Below are 17,321 nucleotides of genomic sequence, written 5' to 3'. Positions count from 1 at the left end.
TATTCCCAATAAATTATAGATTCATATATAGTAGAGTTTTATATTCATTAGAAAAAATATCTAACATAGTTAGCATTTTGTAGTTGTACATATCCACCTAGCAAATTACTAGTCTATTATTACTAGTCCACTACAGTTTGATTATGACAAAAAACTTATTTCAAATATTTTGAAATTATATTTAAAGATTTATTATTATTTTTTGAACAATCATCATAAGATCAAGTTTTAAATTGTGAATTTTTCTTATTATTATGATATTTTTTGAATTTATCACACATAGAATGTAAAAGAAATTTTACTTGTATGTATAAAGGATAAATCTAATTTTTATAACCATAGCTAATAATGGAGGTAACCATTAAGTATAATGTAATTTTGATTAGGACAATTAACATCTCATGAAAATTGCCTACAAAATTGTACATACATAGTGCTTTACGATAAATTTGTGTATAAGATCCAAAGTTTTTTTGATCAATAAGATAGTTGAAAATTATTTTTTTGAAAATTATGAATTAAAAAAATGCATCTATATCTACAAAATAGTGATTATATGACAAATTCTAAAAATTACTAATTTTGATTAAAGCAAACAGATTTCCACAATCCATGAATATTGAATTAATTTTTTGCTCTCAGTGACTCATTGGCATGTTGATGATGGATCATATAGTATGATCCGAAACGTTGATGAAAAAACTCTCACACAATCTTCCCTAGAAATTAATTCAATAATTTTGATTAGTCGAAGAAATTATTTTTAATCGTTAAAAATGGTAATTACAATAGTACTATGCCTACGGCTCGTACTAATGATAAAAATGACAACAAAATATTCATATGTCAGCCTACTTTAGATTGGTTTTTAAACTATAAATACACCTAAGAACCTTACAAAAATAAAAAAATATAAAGCAAGAACATTTGTCGTTCTGCTTGTCGTGGCTGTAGATTTTGAATCGTGTTATTCCTTGTCCCGCTCGAATGGCGTGCGGCGTCGGTTATCTCCCATAATGCGGGCCCAGTAAGTTTTTAAATCAGTGATTCGTTCAACATTGTCAAGGCATTTCAAGATTTCGACGTTTCGTCCAATCACGTGTTTACTATTTGAAGTGTTTTATCTGGCTTGAACTACTGGTGTCCCCACGGTCTAGATTAGATTCAAACTGTTTGGAACGAATCTACCTATATTTTCCGGCACAGCACTGGGAGCTTGTTCAGTAACCCTAAAATATTATATGCGTTTCACTGCACATTATATTCTATGGTATCTCACCCTGTTTTCAAGGTTTGGCAGCATTCTCAATTATTCTTGCGACAAAGATTAGTTTTAGTTGCTCCTTAGAGGGGTCGCCTGATACAATCAACAGCTCATTTTGTACAGCCTTTTTTCCTCTGGATTTTGCAGCTTTATCAAAATCTTGGACTTTGCAGCATTTTAAGTTCTCTGGAAATTCAAGTACCGGGAACTAAGGGATACAATCATGAATAGAATGGGGAAAATCGGGGCGAGATTTGTGCACAGATTGGGTGTGGACAGTGTGCCTTCTACCAATTTGGTCGAGGGCCAAAATCGCGTAGTAGAAGCTTCTCTAACCTTAATCAGGGAGAGGGCAAAACTCAAGGTACGCGTTTCTTTCTAGGCTTTGACATGTAATGTGTATGCAGTGTTGATTTACATTCTTGCATGCAAGTTATGACTAAGAGTTTTACAGTGGAACGGCATCTTCGTAAGACGCTGGAAAGTTGGAAACCTGTAAACTAAGATACTGTTTAAGAATGTTACAACCATCAATCATTTTCAGTTCAAATAACTTCCCCCCAGGGTGTAGTGTTGTTATTTATGATAGTAATAGAGTAAACAGGAGGAGGATGTGGTATCTGCAATCTTTTCTGTCATAGGGATGATGGACTACTTAGTGTTGCCGGAAATGTCCACTAATAAACATCCTGGATTGTAGGAAGAGACATTTGTACGAAAAAGAAAGATGCTTGCACCCTTTTCAGCCAAAAATCTGCTTTATAATATGAAACTAACACAACTTTTTGGCTTTGGGTAATAGACCTTAGATCCAATGGAATGCAGTCTGACAGGGGGAGCGGGGAAAATTATAGCACCCCATCGTAATAGTATTAGTTGTCTCATCAACTCTAATCGATCTTTAGGTGCCAGGTTCTGATTCATTCATGTTTGGAGATAGTGTTTGCTTATTACTGTACTCCGAATCTCCCAACCAATTTAGGTCCATACTAGAGTTTCCTTTACCATGCAATCAAAACTCTTGAGGGGTTGAGACCGCCGAGTTTTTCAAAAGCTTTGAGATGGTTCAGATGTCCTTATCTTGAGAATGAGCCAAACTCTGGAAAATTGACAACCTCTTTAAAACTAGCCTTTTGCTACAATATCAAACCGTTTTATTGCCTCAAGAGGATCTTGACCTGGTAAAAAAAATCTGGGACTGCTGTCATTTAGCCACAAACCTTTGCATATCGATCTCTTATGCCTATCAGTGCTATCACCATTTTTTCCTGTAATTTCTCCCGTAAGTTTTCTGAAAATGTATAGTGATACTCCAGATCATGTTTAATAAAAGAGATTGTAATATTTTTTTCTTTCATCCTGGTCATATTTATGATTGTCAATAGAAACAGGTCTTTAATCTAGTTTGGAAAAAATGAAAATCATCAGTAATGGATTAATTGAAGAAGATATTGATAATGGTAGAACAAACTAACTATAAGTTATGGTTCAGTGCTGAGGGTTACTTTGTGCATCTAAGATTAAATATTTGGGTATATATTCTGGAAACGAGTTCGAATAAATTGTCTGCATAATTTCTGAGCTTCGAATGGATAGAAGAAATTTGGCCTCGCTTAGGTGCAAATAATCTGGAATTTTCTGTGGTATGTCTGCTGACAGCTTGTATTTGAGGGAGTACAAGAAACAATATGTTAAAAAATTTAAATCTTCATTTGAGAAATAATATAACTGTTGAGTAGAAGGAAATGTATTTCAGCATGGAGGACTCAACGATGCCTTGTTGGGCATTTTCAAACATGCAAATATAAGGCTTCAGATTAAACGGGTTCAATGCTAACATCAACTATACTAGAATATTGACAATTGCAATGTGTAACTACATTTTATGGAGGATGAATCATTTTGTCCTAGTCTGTCCTGCTCTATCAAACATCTGATGTACAGAGAAATCTTTTTCTTTATTATGCGTGGGAGATGCACTGTTGATCTTAGAATCCTTCATTCAAGGAGGCATGGGGGTTACCTTTCCTGTCATCGATGTGAATATTTTATCATTTCTTCCCTACATTTTGATTACATTAAACTGGGGAAATAATTTACAAAATTTTGGAATGTTGACAGAAATACATCCGAATCTAATGCACTGTGCAAACTCAATGATTTTATTAAAATTTTTTCCAACATGCTCACCAGGTTGAGAAATGTTTCTTCAAAGTTGAAACATAAATATTTTTTTGTAAGGTCAGATGAAACCCTTTAATATTTGAAAAATAGTAGAGAAAATAATTATCATTACCCTGAGAAGCATCTCTTCATGGAGATTATCAGGCGCAAGGGTTTTACCCAGTAGGCTTGAACTTGGGTCATCATGAATTGAAGCTCAACGTCTTAAAAATGATCAATGTGGGCATGACAAATGGTTTACAAATTCTTGCAATACTTTTAGAATCTGAAGCTCTTTGAAAATTTGGGGGGAATGAAGGAGTTATTTACTCCTAATATACTCAAGTTTGAGTACCTTTTTGTTGTTTTTTCTATTAAGGTTCTAAATAACCTGTCACATGAATGATGGTGAACACCATCATCATCATCACGATTGAATTTGTTCTGATTCATTGATGGGTAGATACTATTTAGATGATTTAAGATTGTCATTTTATCCTTGCAGGCTGCATGTACTGGACTCTCTGAATTTATAAGTTAAGTGGGTTATTTGTTTCAGGCAGAACTGGTGCGGGCATTGGGGGGTTCCATTGCTACCTCATGCCTTCTTGGGGTTCCTTTAGGACACAATTCATCTTTTCTTCAAGGTCCTGCGTTTGCTCCTCCTCGTATCCGAGAAGCCATTTGGTGTGGCAGTACAAACTCAGCAACTGAGAAAGGTACAACTTTTTTAATACTGATTGGCAAATCAGAAGCATTTTTTGGCCTATAAAACTAATGTAATTTGGTTATAATTTTTTTTGGAACTTCAAAACTATTATGATGTCCATGGTAAGATTTTTGTTAGTTTCTTTTAGTTCCAGATTATATTCAAGTCTCCTAATCGTAAACATTCTACAGCAATGTGCTTTTACCTGAACATTTACTCATTAGCCTTGTTAATATTTTGAATGCTGTCTTTTGTCACAAATAAGAGTTTAGGAAGAACAAAACATCCAAAGATTAAATTGTACCTGGCCTCTGTAATTTTCAACTACAGAGTATCTTTTGCTTGATGCATGAGCAAGTGCTTATCTTGACATGAACCTTATATATGTTCCTACAAGTGAAGTTACTATGTTGCTTAATGTCAGCTAATTGTAGATTAAAGTAGTTGTGTTGGTATTTGAAAATCTTGAGGAATTAAATTATCCCATATTACATAAAAAGGCTTAAATGTTGGCACTGGTATATTTGAAAATCAATTTAATGAGCTGAGACATACTTAGAATTCGGTTAGTTAAAAATTTCTTTTATCGCTTACTTTTTTTTATTGTTTTTGATTTCATCTTTCTACACCCTTTCTTTCTTGAATGCCTTTAATAGTAGACATTTGTTTATTACCGGGTTATCAACCACAGATTCAGAGAGTAATCTGGTTAAGTTATGATTCTGGTTTTACTTGGGGCAAATTGCAAACAGAAGTTTATCATTTTTTTGCATTCAGGGCCCAATGTTATCTGAGGTAATTTAAGTTACCAAATCAGCACATATATTGGCTGATTCAGGTATGACACACCTTGGAATCAGATTCTGTTTCCAATGGTCTACGTATCTGTTTAGGGTTGGAAGTTCTTCCACTTGAAACATATGCAACGTTTTTGTGGAATCAGGCTGACTTCACTGACAGTGTGATGATTCTGGTGCAAAGTACTCCAGGTTCAATTTTTGGAGTTCTTAAACTGAACATCCAATTGAAAGTACATCTGAACACCTTGAAAACAGAGGATAACAAATTGATTGCAGGTCTACTGTAGCTGTTTACAGGGCATGACTACATTGACAAACTTTAATACTCATCAATCCGCAGACACATGTTATCCCCAAGCTATTGCAAATGGTGTAGGACACCACCCCAATCATCCAGTACTGTTAAAAAACTAACAAATTGGCTGGTACAGGACTGAAAACCAGAACTGAGTATTTGCAGGGCTGGAATTCGACCGATACAGCCTTAAATAGCAAGAATAATCCTCCAAATCAGTCACCAACATGCATGGATAATTCTCAATGGACTCTGCCAAGATTATCTAGCAACTCCACAAGCTTCCAGCTTTCACCAACAGCCTTAAATACACAATAAAAGAGGTTCGACAATTTTCAGTCATTACTGGGACCGTTCATTCTCTTCTGAGCATCAAATCCTTCCAAAAGGTCAACCTCAAACAACTTCCCAATGCCATAGACTAACTCCGAAACCCTGAAATGCACAATGGCCAAAAAATGGAGACAATGATTTGTTTCCAAACTTCAGAATCAATGGCGTTAGAGGCAGGGGTGAAATTAATTTGAAACCTATTCATCTGATGATGATTCAAAGCTAAAATGCCCACAGTTACCAACAGGAGTCTAGGTACCTTTTTCCAAGGTCAAACAATCTCCAGAAACAGGGCAAAACGCTTCACTAAAGCCCATGCCATGCCTCCACAAGCTTGAGCAGGATTAACGATACAGGTGAAGAGGATTTAACATGTAGAAAGATATCCCACTTTTTTAATCAAAGATAAGAGCAGAACATTCAAGTTCCAGATTGCTCTACAAACAAGAATGCCACAATGACCTTGGATTTCTTTTGGGAATCCAAGATCGAAATGAAGGACTTAGTTACTACAAGAAGATCAAAGCAAGACAATGTCCAGGGACACGAAGATGAAGAAGAATATTCATGAAGACGAAGCAATTTGTGAATATGAACCATCACATTTACAAGAAGTAGATAGTTTCAGAGGAATTAATCAAAGTTAGAAAAAGAAAAGTAATGTTGTTTCAAGATATATCTTGTCTCTATGAAGAAATGATGAACTTTACAAGATATACACATTGATGTGGTGCCTACTTATCTTCAACCAATCAAACAATTCAAGAGCAACATGTCCAAGTTCATCAAACCTAACTCATCACAACAGTGGACATGTGGAGGTCATTGAATTCAACGTTGCAATCAATTTTCGTATTGGTTCATCCTTGAAAGGATATGTACTTAAAGATTTATAATCTTCTCATTGGATTACATTAAAATGTAGGTACTGGTTGATAATGCCCTAAATAGAGTTTCGTTGAATTATCTTGGTTGTTGATTTAGAAATAATCCGAGCCCTTCATTTGTAATTGAGAAGTCTATAGAGGGGTTGCACTTCTCATTTGTGAAGTTGTTAGAAGATTACAAGTTAGATAGGTGAATAACAAGTAGTGGTAGGAGGAGATCAAAGATTGTTGCCAAGACTATGTCAAAATTAATACCCAATTTTCATTGAAGATATGATGGGTTTTTGTGTGTTCTTTTAACATTTTGCATTATTTCTACTTGTCAAAGTTTTAGTTCAAGTTCATTGGTTTTAATGAAGATATGTGATGAACTCCTTGGTTCATACCATTTGTAGTTTGTTGATTGCAAATTGTAGCGATGGTTAGTTTGAAGTTTGAACCCTATCAAAGCACTAGTTAGATTGTGGATGTTCATTTGGATTTTGCTAGTATTCAGTATTTGAATTCAAGTTTGGTGTAGTTGTTTCCTCATTGTGAAGCAAAGCTTGGTTTAAGGAATTCATTTATTGAAGTGCTATCCATTCATTGTCCTTAGGTATTGGAAGTAGATTAGATTTCTCTAAACCCTTATACTTTTACGTTTTCTGAGGACTGAGTCAGTTTAATTCAAGTTCTAGCTGCTTTAGAGGGAAAAAGAGTCGATAAATCTGATTGTGTAAGTCCCATTGTGTTACTAGAATCTATTCAATTCACTTAGTCTACATCCAACACAAAGTCACATGTTTGTAGTGTAAACCTTGGGGTTGCCTTATTTGATCATGCAGTTTCACATTGTTTAGCATTTGAGGTTTCCTTGTTGAAGAGATGATAGAATAGTAGGTAACAGGTAATATATTTTGTGTCAGCAAGTGTCATGTAACACCCATCTACAAGTTGATCTTCTCTAGCATTAAAGGATAATCCAGAATTGCCTCCTTATATAGCTTTTTAAACACACTTCTTATATGATCTCAAAGAGGAGGACTGATTGAAAAGAATGTCTCTTGGTGGCAACATAAAATTAATATGCACTTTTTGATATCAAAATTGGGCACTTCATTAGGGAGGTCGGCCCTTGCAGAATACTATGATTTTTTAAATTTCAAAAAAAGCCTCTTAATATGGGTGCCACATAAAGAGTGGTTGGCTTATTATATAAAATGATTTTTAATAACTCCAAAGACCGACATTTAATTGCAGATTTACTTTTTAATTTACTCTCACCCGAGTTTGAGGAATAACCAAGGAAGGTTGGCCTTATCACTATTTGATTTGCTGCATAAAATGTCTCCTACTCCGGAATTGATGAGCTTAAGGGGCTTTCTAATGATTGGTTCATAAGGAACAGCACTTGCTAAAGGTTTTGCAAATGGGGCTGCAAGTAGAGTGGGCTTAACTATGGAGTAAGTGCGCTCAAGCTGGAGTGGTATTGGGATTGGTGATCTCCTGGGAAGTCTTGGTACCTCACCTCTGTGAGCATCACCTAGATGCAATGAGTGCTAAGTGTTCCATTCATCCTCATGAGAGAGGGGTACTCGTGAAACATGGGTCAATGAATTGGACTAAAAAAACCACACAGATGAATCTTGATAGCAATATCTCTATTTGACTTGATACGGAAAACGTCTCCTACTTATCATGTCTGGCCTTAACAGCTGGTCTTGGATGAGGTTGGCCTCCCTCAATCTTATATGCTTAGGTTAGTATAAATAATGCCTTCATGGTGGGGATATGATATATGTCCATCCAATGGATAAAATGGCAGTCTTGCTTTTCCTGATTTCTCTCTTTTTCTTGGACTAGTAGACGTGTGTTTTGGATCCATCTTGCTAATGGCCTACTCAACTCGTGATGCCTTGGGACATTGAACCACAAATTGTGACAGGTCCCTCATTGACCAACTACTCCCAATAAGGAATTGAAGAAACATTGAACACAATACTGTTGTAGTATGAACATTTTGCACATGCTAATTTTGCATGATGTTGCAATTCTCTATTCCATGCAATACCTTCCATTGAAGGTTGTACACTAAGAATGTTATTGGGGATGAAAAAATTAAACTATGGCTGTTGCACTTCTTGATTCTTGTATCTTTGGCCCAATGGAAGGAGAGCTCTCAATATTTCCTAGGATTGTGTAGAACTGAAAATTGGGTTTGGGGTTGCCATTGTCTCTGCCCTTTTAATTTTTTTTCTACTTTTTTTTGCTTCTATGTTGCAAGGAGTGCTTTCACCTCTTAACAATGGGTTTGTGCAAGGTGATATTTGAGTCAATTGTGCCACTGGTCTAGGCTTGGTGCAATGGGTACAAATAACCTCTCCTCACACTGCACTTGTGTGACTCATGTTTCTAGCAAAAATCTCTTGGTTTGTCACTAGTTCTTGTATTTTTGGAATGCTTATTTGTTTTAGAAAAATAAAAATGAAACCTAGCATGGAAAATCAGCTACAACCTACCCAACAGCCTAAACTTAGAAAAAGAAAAAAATGGTGAATAAAAAGGTTTTAGTATTTACAGATAAATGATTTAATAGAATGGTTTTTTTTTGATCGGTAAACGGCCTAGGCCTTGATTATATTGATTAAACAATAATAAAATTAAATACATCAGAGCAACTCCGTTCAAACGGGCACTGGTAGGAAAGAACAGAGAAGAAAACCTCTAGTCTTGCCCGGGACCATGATCCTTTATTATTACATCATAAAAGGGGCATACCCCAGTTGATATTACTACAAATTCGTTATAGTTACACAGTAGTGGACTGAAGTCCAATGAATTTTAGTAATCTAATGATGCTTATAACAAATAGAATCCTGTTGCTGGAAAGACCATATCAGCCAATGGTTTAGATTTTAATATGCTCCCATCCCTTGCTGTGAGCTAGAATCAAACCTGCCTTACTATCTTGAAGATCAGTTATGTAGCTTTGAACAGAGGCCAACTGAATAGTTAGTAATAACATGTAAATTAATTTCCTGAACAGATATTGGAGAATTAAGATGACCTGGATAGCTCCTGAGAAAACTGTACCTGCCCTACTTAGGCTTATTAATACTTCAACCTGCCTCTTTATAATCAAAGCCATACTCCTCATTAAGCATTAAATATCTTATCATTCTCGATATTATGTGTCAGTAATAATCTACACCAAATTATTAGTAGGTAGTGCCTTCCAATATAGAGGAAATATTACTCTTGTTTGTCCTATCCTACCTTTACAAACTTTTATTAAATCCAATGCTTACTTTCATAACCATTACATAGTTCTCTGAGAATTTCCTAAATTATCCTGCTAACACACTTAGGATTCACTACTATCCAAGGAAGAAAGAGAAACCCACATTTTACAATGAAGAACACAGTATACTAATCTTTACCTAGAAAAGTTATCATACGAACAGATTTAAAACCTCAAACTGAAGTCTGATATAATTTTAATTGATTAAAGAGAGCCAAGCAGAGCATGCTGTAATGAGTACTAGTCCGAGTGAGAAGACAAAAATTTATACTTACTCTGCGAATTTCTTCAGTTTAATACCCAGAATACTTCTCATGAAACTTAATAGGCTTAATTATTCTAAACTCAAGGTGGAACGATTACATGTTGATGAATTGAAACAATATAAGAGAACATCATAACCAGTAAGATTTAATAGAATGTTGGTTATGAAAAATAGTATAAATTTTAAAAATGTTGTTTCTATTGCAAATTTAAATGATGTGCAAACTTGAAGTTTCACATTCACAATTGTGAAAATCCAAGCATACGGGTCATTTAACATTTTAAATAAAATAATGTTCATATTACAATTTTAAATGATTTGTAGGCTTAAATTTTCATGGTCATTATTGCGATAACTCAAGCTTGTGGAGTGTTCATAGAATGTTTATCATGGAAACTAGACGTTAGATAACATTTTAAAATTTTGTTCATATTACAAATTTAAGTGATTTGCAGGCTTGAATTTTCAGAGTTATAATTGTGAAAATTTAAGCATGCAGGTCTTTTAAATGAAATTTTGCTCAAATACAAGTTTAAATGGTTTGCAGGCTTGAATACACAACTTGTAGATTGTTTGGAGTTTTGCAATTGAATTTAAAAAAAATAAATTTCTGTGTTGAAGCCAAAAGACTTAGAATTGTTTTTTAGGAACCAAGTTAGTTTGCTAAGATCTTGTTCACTTTTATTTGTTCTATAGCTTGGTCATTTTCTTGACATAATAGATTAATGGCATACAAGATCATAACAAAGTATGATATTTTGAATTTTTATGCTCACAAGTTTTGTGAGTACTAGTCAAGGTTTGAAACTATGAATAATATAGTACGTTTCTCATGTTGGGAGTTGAAAGTTGGATGCATTGTCCTTACATATTTGCGGCCAAAGAATGTGGGGTTATAATAGTGAAAGCTCCTATAAATTTGTACAATATATGTTTCTCTCAAAGCTATTATCTGAAGAATCTATCAGCCTACCTAAACCCTTGGGGGCAATGCTGATGGATAGAAGTTCAAGAAATTGTTGAGAAGGCTTGGAAGTTCCTGAATATATAGCTTTACAATTGCATTGGGGCATACCTAATTATGGAGGGTGGTAAGTTGATCATCTGAGCTGTATGTAGGGTACTTACGAATTAGTTGTGATTTATATCAGAAAGTATTTTAAACCATATGAGTTTTAGGAGGTAGATTGTCTCACAAAGTTCATATTGAAGCTTTTATAAGGAATCATGTCATAAGAGTCACAAAGAATAACAAGGAGATAGATATTGAACTATCTTAACTGTCATAGTTACAAAAAATCAAAAGTGGGGCTAGACAGCATTTGAGATGTCATGTCCCCAAATAATTTGTAGCCTTTCTGTGATTTCAGTCAGAGATGAAGTGTTTTTAAAAACACTAAGTATTGATTAATAATACAAATATTATTAATATTATTACATAGTTACTTACTAAAGTAACAATATTAAATAGTCATAAGAGTTATGGAGGCACTTCCATCCTTTGCAACTAGGGTTTTTGAGGAACCAACTCTGCATGCAGCTGTCATCTGTGTGTGACTGGGAGAGAACAATTTGGAAATGCAAGGTTGCATGGGGACAGGGGGTACTTGGGGTTCTTAGGGTACGTGTATGGCTATTTTTTCATATAGGGGATGTGGGTACTTGGGTATGTTAAACTTTATTTTTTAATTATACTATTTATCTTTATAAAAAATCTGAAACTAGAAGTCATGACAATGGTTTTTCAAAACAAGAACATTGATAAAGTTTACAAATGTAATGTATTGTTTTCAGTTTCAAATTTGCTATATGTTTATGATATTGATAAATGATAAATGCTTAGATCATAGTAACGAGAATTGCCATGAAAATGCATGAATCGCTGGTTTGGCGATTCGATTCATGGTTCCCGATTTTTTTGGAACCAGTGAATCAGTTCAGCAATTTCAAGGCATGAATCACCTTTGTGAATTGTGAAAAATTGGATGCACAGGTAGGGAAAAAGTCAAGTCAAATTTTATTAAAAAACACATCATTTTTTAATGTTTTTTTGTCTTTCCTCTTGGTTTTAACCCTAAAGGGCCTTCTACTTGTTTAGCATGAGTAGAAGAGAGGAAAAGTGAGAGAGAAGAAGAGAAAAGAAAAACCACAGGTTTGCAACTATCAAGAAGGAAGTGCACCAAAAAAAGATACGTTTACAGATACTAATAGACATACATTTACAGATACTGATAGACATGCATTATTACAAGGTAATTGGTAAATACTTGCTTATTAATAACAGAGACCGAAAGGTCAATTTATACAAAAGGAAGAGACGATGTTTCCTTAGGAAACGATCGTAAAGAATAGAAACATTCTATTCCAGAGAAAGCAAAAAACGAAAGCAAACTAAAGCTAAAGATATTTACAAGATAACCATTAACTAATAATAGACGTCTTATCTATTATTGTAATACCCTCCCTTAATGATTAATCTATCTAACACACCAAGTTGTCCTCTGAATTTGACAAACTTATCAGGACCAAGAGGCTTGGTGAGAATGTCTGCAATCTGATCTAAGGTAGGAACATACTGTAGATCTATAGTCCCGTCTTCAACCAGCTGTCGTATGTAATGACAATGAACATCCACATGCTTGGTTCGTTCATGGAAGACTGGATTCCGTGCTAACTTGATAACGCCTTTGTTATCAACAAACAGAGTAGTCGGTCCTGCTGGTGACATCTGCATATCCCCAAGCATCCGACGAAGCCAAACAGCTTCACATCCTGCCTTAACAGTCCCTCTATATTCAGCCTCTGTAGAAGAGAGAGAAACTGCCTGCTGCTTCTTGCTGGTCCATGTGATTGCACCGGATTCCAAACTGAACACATATCCAGATGTTGACTTTTTATCATCAACAGAGCCTGCCCAATCTGAATCTGTGAACCCACTGAGTTTAGGATTAAAACTCCGAGAATACAGAAGTCCATAATCAGAAGTGCCCTTCACATAACGAAGCACACGCTTTGCTGCCATCCAATGATCAGCCTTAGGAGCTGTCATAAAGCGTGAAGTATAGCTGACTGCGAAGCTGATATCAGGCCTAGTAGCAGATAGGTAGATGAGGCTGCCTACTAGTTGCCTATACGTAGTATCATCAACGGAAGGAGAATCAGACTTGGCTGATAACTTGAGACCTTTCTCCATAGGTGTAGATGCAGGTTTGCAATCCTGCATTCGGAATTTGTCTAACAAGGCTCTGGCATATTTGGACTGAGAGATGAATATACCAGAAGACTGTTGCCAAACTTCAACACCTAAGCAATAATGCATGAGCCCAAGGTCAGTCATATCAAAAGACTGGCATAAGTGTTGTTTGATTCCCTGAATCAAAGATGCCGAACTGCCAGTGATGATCAGATCATCCACATAGATAACCAGAAGGATGATGTCACTGTCAGTAGTCTTGATGTACAGATTTGAGTCTGCAGAACTCCTCTTGAAGCCTTGATCACTGAGGTATGTATCAATCTTGATGTACCATGCCCGAGGGGCCTGCTTCAAACCATAGAGAGCTTTTACCAATCTGAGAACCTGATGGTCTTTACCAGCAACCTTGAAACCAGGAGGCTGCGTCATGTAGACCTCTTCATGGAGATCACCATTCAGGAAAGCACTCTTTACGTCCATCTGATGGACCTTCCAGCCAAACTGTGCTGCCATGGCTAAGACTAATCTGATGGTGCTCATCTTTGCAGTAGGAGCAAAGGTCTCCTCATAATCAATGCCCTGACGCTGAGAAAAGCCCTTTGCCACTAAACGAGCTTTGTACTTATCCAAAGTACCATCTGATTTGTATTTGATTTTGTAGAGCCATTTGCAGCTAATGGGTTTCTTCCCTGGGGGAAGATCAGAAAGGACCCAAGTGTTGTTCTTCAGCAAGCTCTGGTGTTCAGATTGCATGGCCTGTTCCCACTTTGGAATTCCTTTAGCCTCGGAATATGTTTGAGGTTCAAACACACTGTGAATGTTGGCCATAAGAGCAAAGTTAACAGAATCTATAGTTTTGCTCTTTTTTCGAGTAGTTCTCCCATCAATGAGCTCATCATCATGAAGATCAGCAAGTGTCTTAGCCCACCACATAGGCCGGAGAGGAGAATGACCAATAGTAGTACTAGGAGATGCTTGATCAGCAGGATCCTGATCAGAAGAATATGGATCAAACTCAGGTGAAGCATCTTCAAAACGAGGTGATCCTGCAGGAGAAGCCGGAGGTGGCTGTACAGGTATCACTGGCAGGACTGGAGTTGTAGGAGCTACTGGAGCCCTCCCATCAGGTGGACCTAATGGAAGCCGAACTCCCAAATCATGAACCTGCATAGGCTGGTCTGCTGGATCAGGAACAGGAGAAACAGGCATGAATGGTCCTCGCTGCTCATCAAAGACTACATTGCGGCTGTATATGAGACGAGATGTCTCAACATCAATAAGGCGGTAGGCTTTGTGAAGACTGCTATATCCAGCAAGCATCAGTTTCTGACTCTTGGCATCCAACTTGGTGTGTGAAGCATCAGGGATCCAAACAAAAGCAAGAGAGCCAAAAACCTTTAGGTGACTGATTCTGGGCTTGCGACCTGACCAGGCCTCTTCTGGAGTTTTACCTTTGACCGCCACTGTGGGTGACCGGTTCAACAGATAAACTGCAGTGTTAATTGCTTCTGCCCAAAAACGCTAAGGAACATGTCTGTGTTCGAGCATGGAACGAGCCATCTCGGTGATTGTCCTGTTCCGACGTTCAACTACACTGTTCTGTTGTGGCGTGTGGGGTGTGGTGAACTGGCGTTGGATGCCATGTGTATCCAAGAAGCTGGAGAAAACATTAGAACAAAATTCCCCCCCATTGTCTGATCTAAGAGTAATAATAGATTTCCCAGACTCTTTTTCAACTAAGGGTTTAAACTTCTGAAATACAATAAATGCATCGGATTTCTTTTTAAGGAAATACACCCACATTTTTCTACTGAAATCATCTACAAACAACAGAAAATACTTGTACCCAAGAACAGAAGGAGTGGCCATAGGGCCGCAGATATCAGCATGAACAAGCTGAAGTACTTGAGAAGCTCGCCAAGAATCGCCACTGGGGAAAGGTGTGCGATGTTGCTTCCCAGCCTGACATGCGTCACAAACTCCAAGGTGTTGGGTTTGAATCTCTGGCAAACCAAGAACAAGCTCATCTCGAGCAAGTTGTGAGAGATAATGCACATTTAAGTGCCCATATCGCTGATGCCAAAGTGTGCTGATGGAAGATCGCCGAGCAGCCATAGCTAAGTCCTGAGAATCACCAGAATCAGTAAGTCTGAAAAGACCATGATCCTCAAGACCAACTACAATAGTAGACTTAGTCGCCCGATCAGTGATGGTGCACTGATGTGAACTGAAGGTGACTGCCAAGTGTGGAGAATGTCGCAGCAACTGACTGACCGAGAGTAGATTTAGTTCCATCCCTGGAACGTAGTATACATCAAGGAATATGAGCTTCCTCCCAACAGACTGAATTTGAATGTTGCCTTTACCAACAACCGTGTACTCTTCTCCACCACCAAAGATAACAGAATCTGAATAAGGCTGGTAGTCAGTAAACCAGTGTTTGCGGTGAGTGAAATGTCGAGAGGCACCTGAATCAATGTACCAGGCAGATGACTGTACATGATCTGCAGGTCTTTTAGCCATGAAGGCATAAAAGGCAGATTCCACCTGCTCAGTGTGCTTTGCACTTTTCGCTTTGGGTTGCGAACCTGATTGCTTAGACTGGGCAGCTAAGCGTTTCTGACATGCAACCTTCATGTGACCATACTTGTGGCAATAGTTGCATTGAATGTTCTTTTTGGTACCATCGGATGCTAGAGCAGAAGACTTCTGCTGAGATGGTTGCTGAAACTTGCCCTTATCCTTCTGAAAGGATTTCGCAGCAAAGGCTTGCTCAATGGAGGTGGAACTGGAGCTGCTACCGAACTGTTGTTTCCACCGATCTTGCTGAAGTAGCAGGGTGCAGAGATCAGTGAACTTTAGATCAACACCAGTAGATGTGATGTTGAGAGTCTCGATAAAATGCTCATAGGAATTTGGTAAACTCCGAAGAGTGATTACCACAATATCCTCTTCCTCCATCTTGCGACCGATGGCAAGTAACTGATCACGGATTTCTTGAATCCGATTCAGGTGTGCCTGGAGCGAGGTGCGCTCATCCATGACAATAGAAAACAAAGTGTTTTTCAGAAAGAAGGCTCTGCTCTTGTCGGAAGTCTCATGAAGACCTTTTAGATGTGTCCAGATTTTGGCCGCTGTCTTGCCGGATGGAATCTGAGAAAGCTGGTCATCAGCTATGGAGAGTTTGAGAAGCATTACTGCCTCTCGATTGTTCAGATCCCATGTATCTTGATCAGGACCCGGAGAAGTCGGACGCTGCTTAACACCCAGAACAAGTTGATTGGTGTTTCGATATTCGAAGATTGCGATGATGCGCTGCTTCCAGGTTCCATAATTGCGACCATTGAATTTGGAATTATGATCGAGCAGAATATTTGTTAGAGATGCCATGGCATGTTTTTCAGTGAAAATCTGTGAAGGCACGTCCTTTGAGGCAAAAATACGGAAGACCCAGAAAAATCAGAGAATGACCCAAAAGAGAGCTCGAAAAACCCAGAAGGAATTTGCTGTCGTTTTCTGAATCCGCTGGCTTGAAAATCGAGGCACCCAGAAAAAACGGATGACAACCCAGTTGAGCTCTCAAAAAACCCACCAAGAATTTGCAAACAAAAAATTTTTTCGACCCCAAAAATTAGGGTTTCGAAAAAAAACAGCCCTAGCTGAAAAAAGCTTGAAAAAACTTCAGATTTCTTGATGAAAAATGGTCGAATCTGCTTCCCAGAGCACGATGACAGACTGAGACGGCTAAGAGCATGAAGATTTGATACAGAAACATGCAGATTTTCACCCCAAAAATGCGAGTCTTCAAAAAATGGCCACGATTTCCACGCGATTTGCAGACCCGTAATTCGGGAATTTCTCCAAGCAGAAAAACCCTAGGTGGGTTTTGGAGAAATTAGCTGAAATAATTTTGGAAAAATTTAAACAAATAATTTCAAGAAGAAATTATAAATTTTTCCGAAAAAATTTAAGTATTTAGCTCTGATACCATATTACAAGGTAATTGGTAAATACTTGCTTATTAATAACAGAGACCGAAAGGTCAATTTATACAAAAGGAAGAGACGATGTTTCCTTAGGAAACGATCGTAAAGAATAGAAACATTCTATTCCAGAGAAAGCAAAAAAC

General features: G+C 37.2%; 1 protein-coding gene across 1 annotated transcript in view; it reads left to right on the top strand.

The window, feature by feature from the left end:
- The first annotated feature begins 1,218 nt into the window (after window positions 1–1,218).
- LOC149532415 (arginase 1, mitochondrial-like) overlaps window positions 1,219–17,321 on the top strand; it is a 54,475-nt gene continuing 38,372 nt past the window's right edge. Inside the window, exons 1-3 of the mRNA XM_089807414.1 lie at window positions 1,219–1,291; window positions 1,412–1,628; window positions 3,987–4,146. Of these exons, the coding sequence (XP_089663540.1) occupies window positions 1,488–1,628; window positions 3,987–4,146 (301 nt within the window). The 5' untranslated portion in view covers window positions 1,219–1,291; window positions 1,412–1,487. The remainder of the gene's footprint in view (window positions 1,292–1,411; window positions 1,629–3,986; window positions 4,147–17,321) is intronic.

Source organism: Cupressus sempervirens, chromosome 10, assembly GCF_028749045.1.
Source record: "Cupressus sempervirens isolate cs-2001-9-10 chromosome 10, ASM2874904v1, whole genome shotgun sequence".
NCBI classification, from domain to species: Eukaryota; Viridiplantae; Streptophyta; class Pinopsida; order Cupressales; family Cupressaceae; genus Cupressus; species Cupressus sempervirens.
Note: the sequence above shows the minus strand (reverse complement) of the source record. Positions and strands in the feature narration are given on the sequence as shown.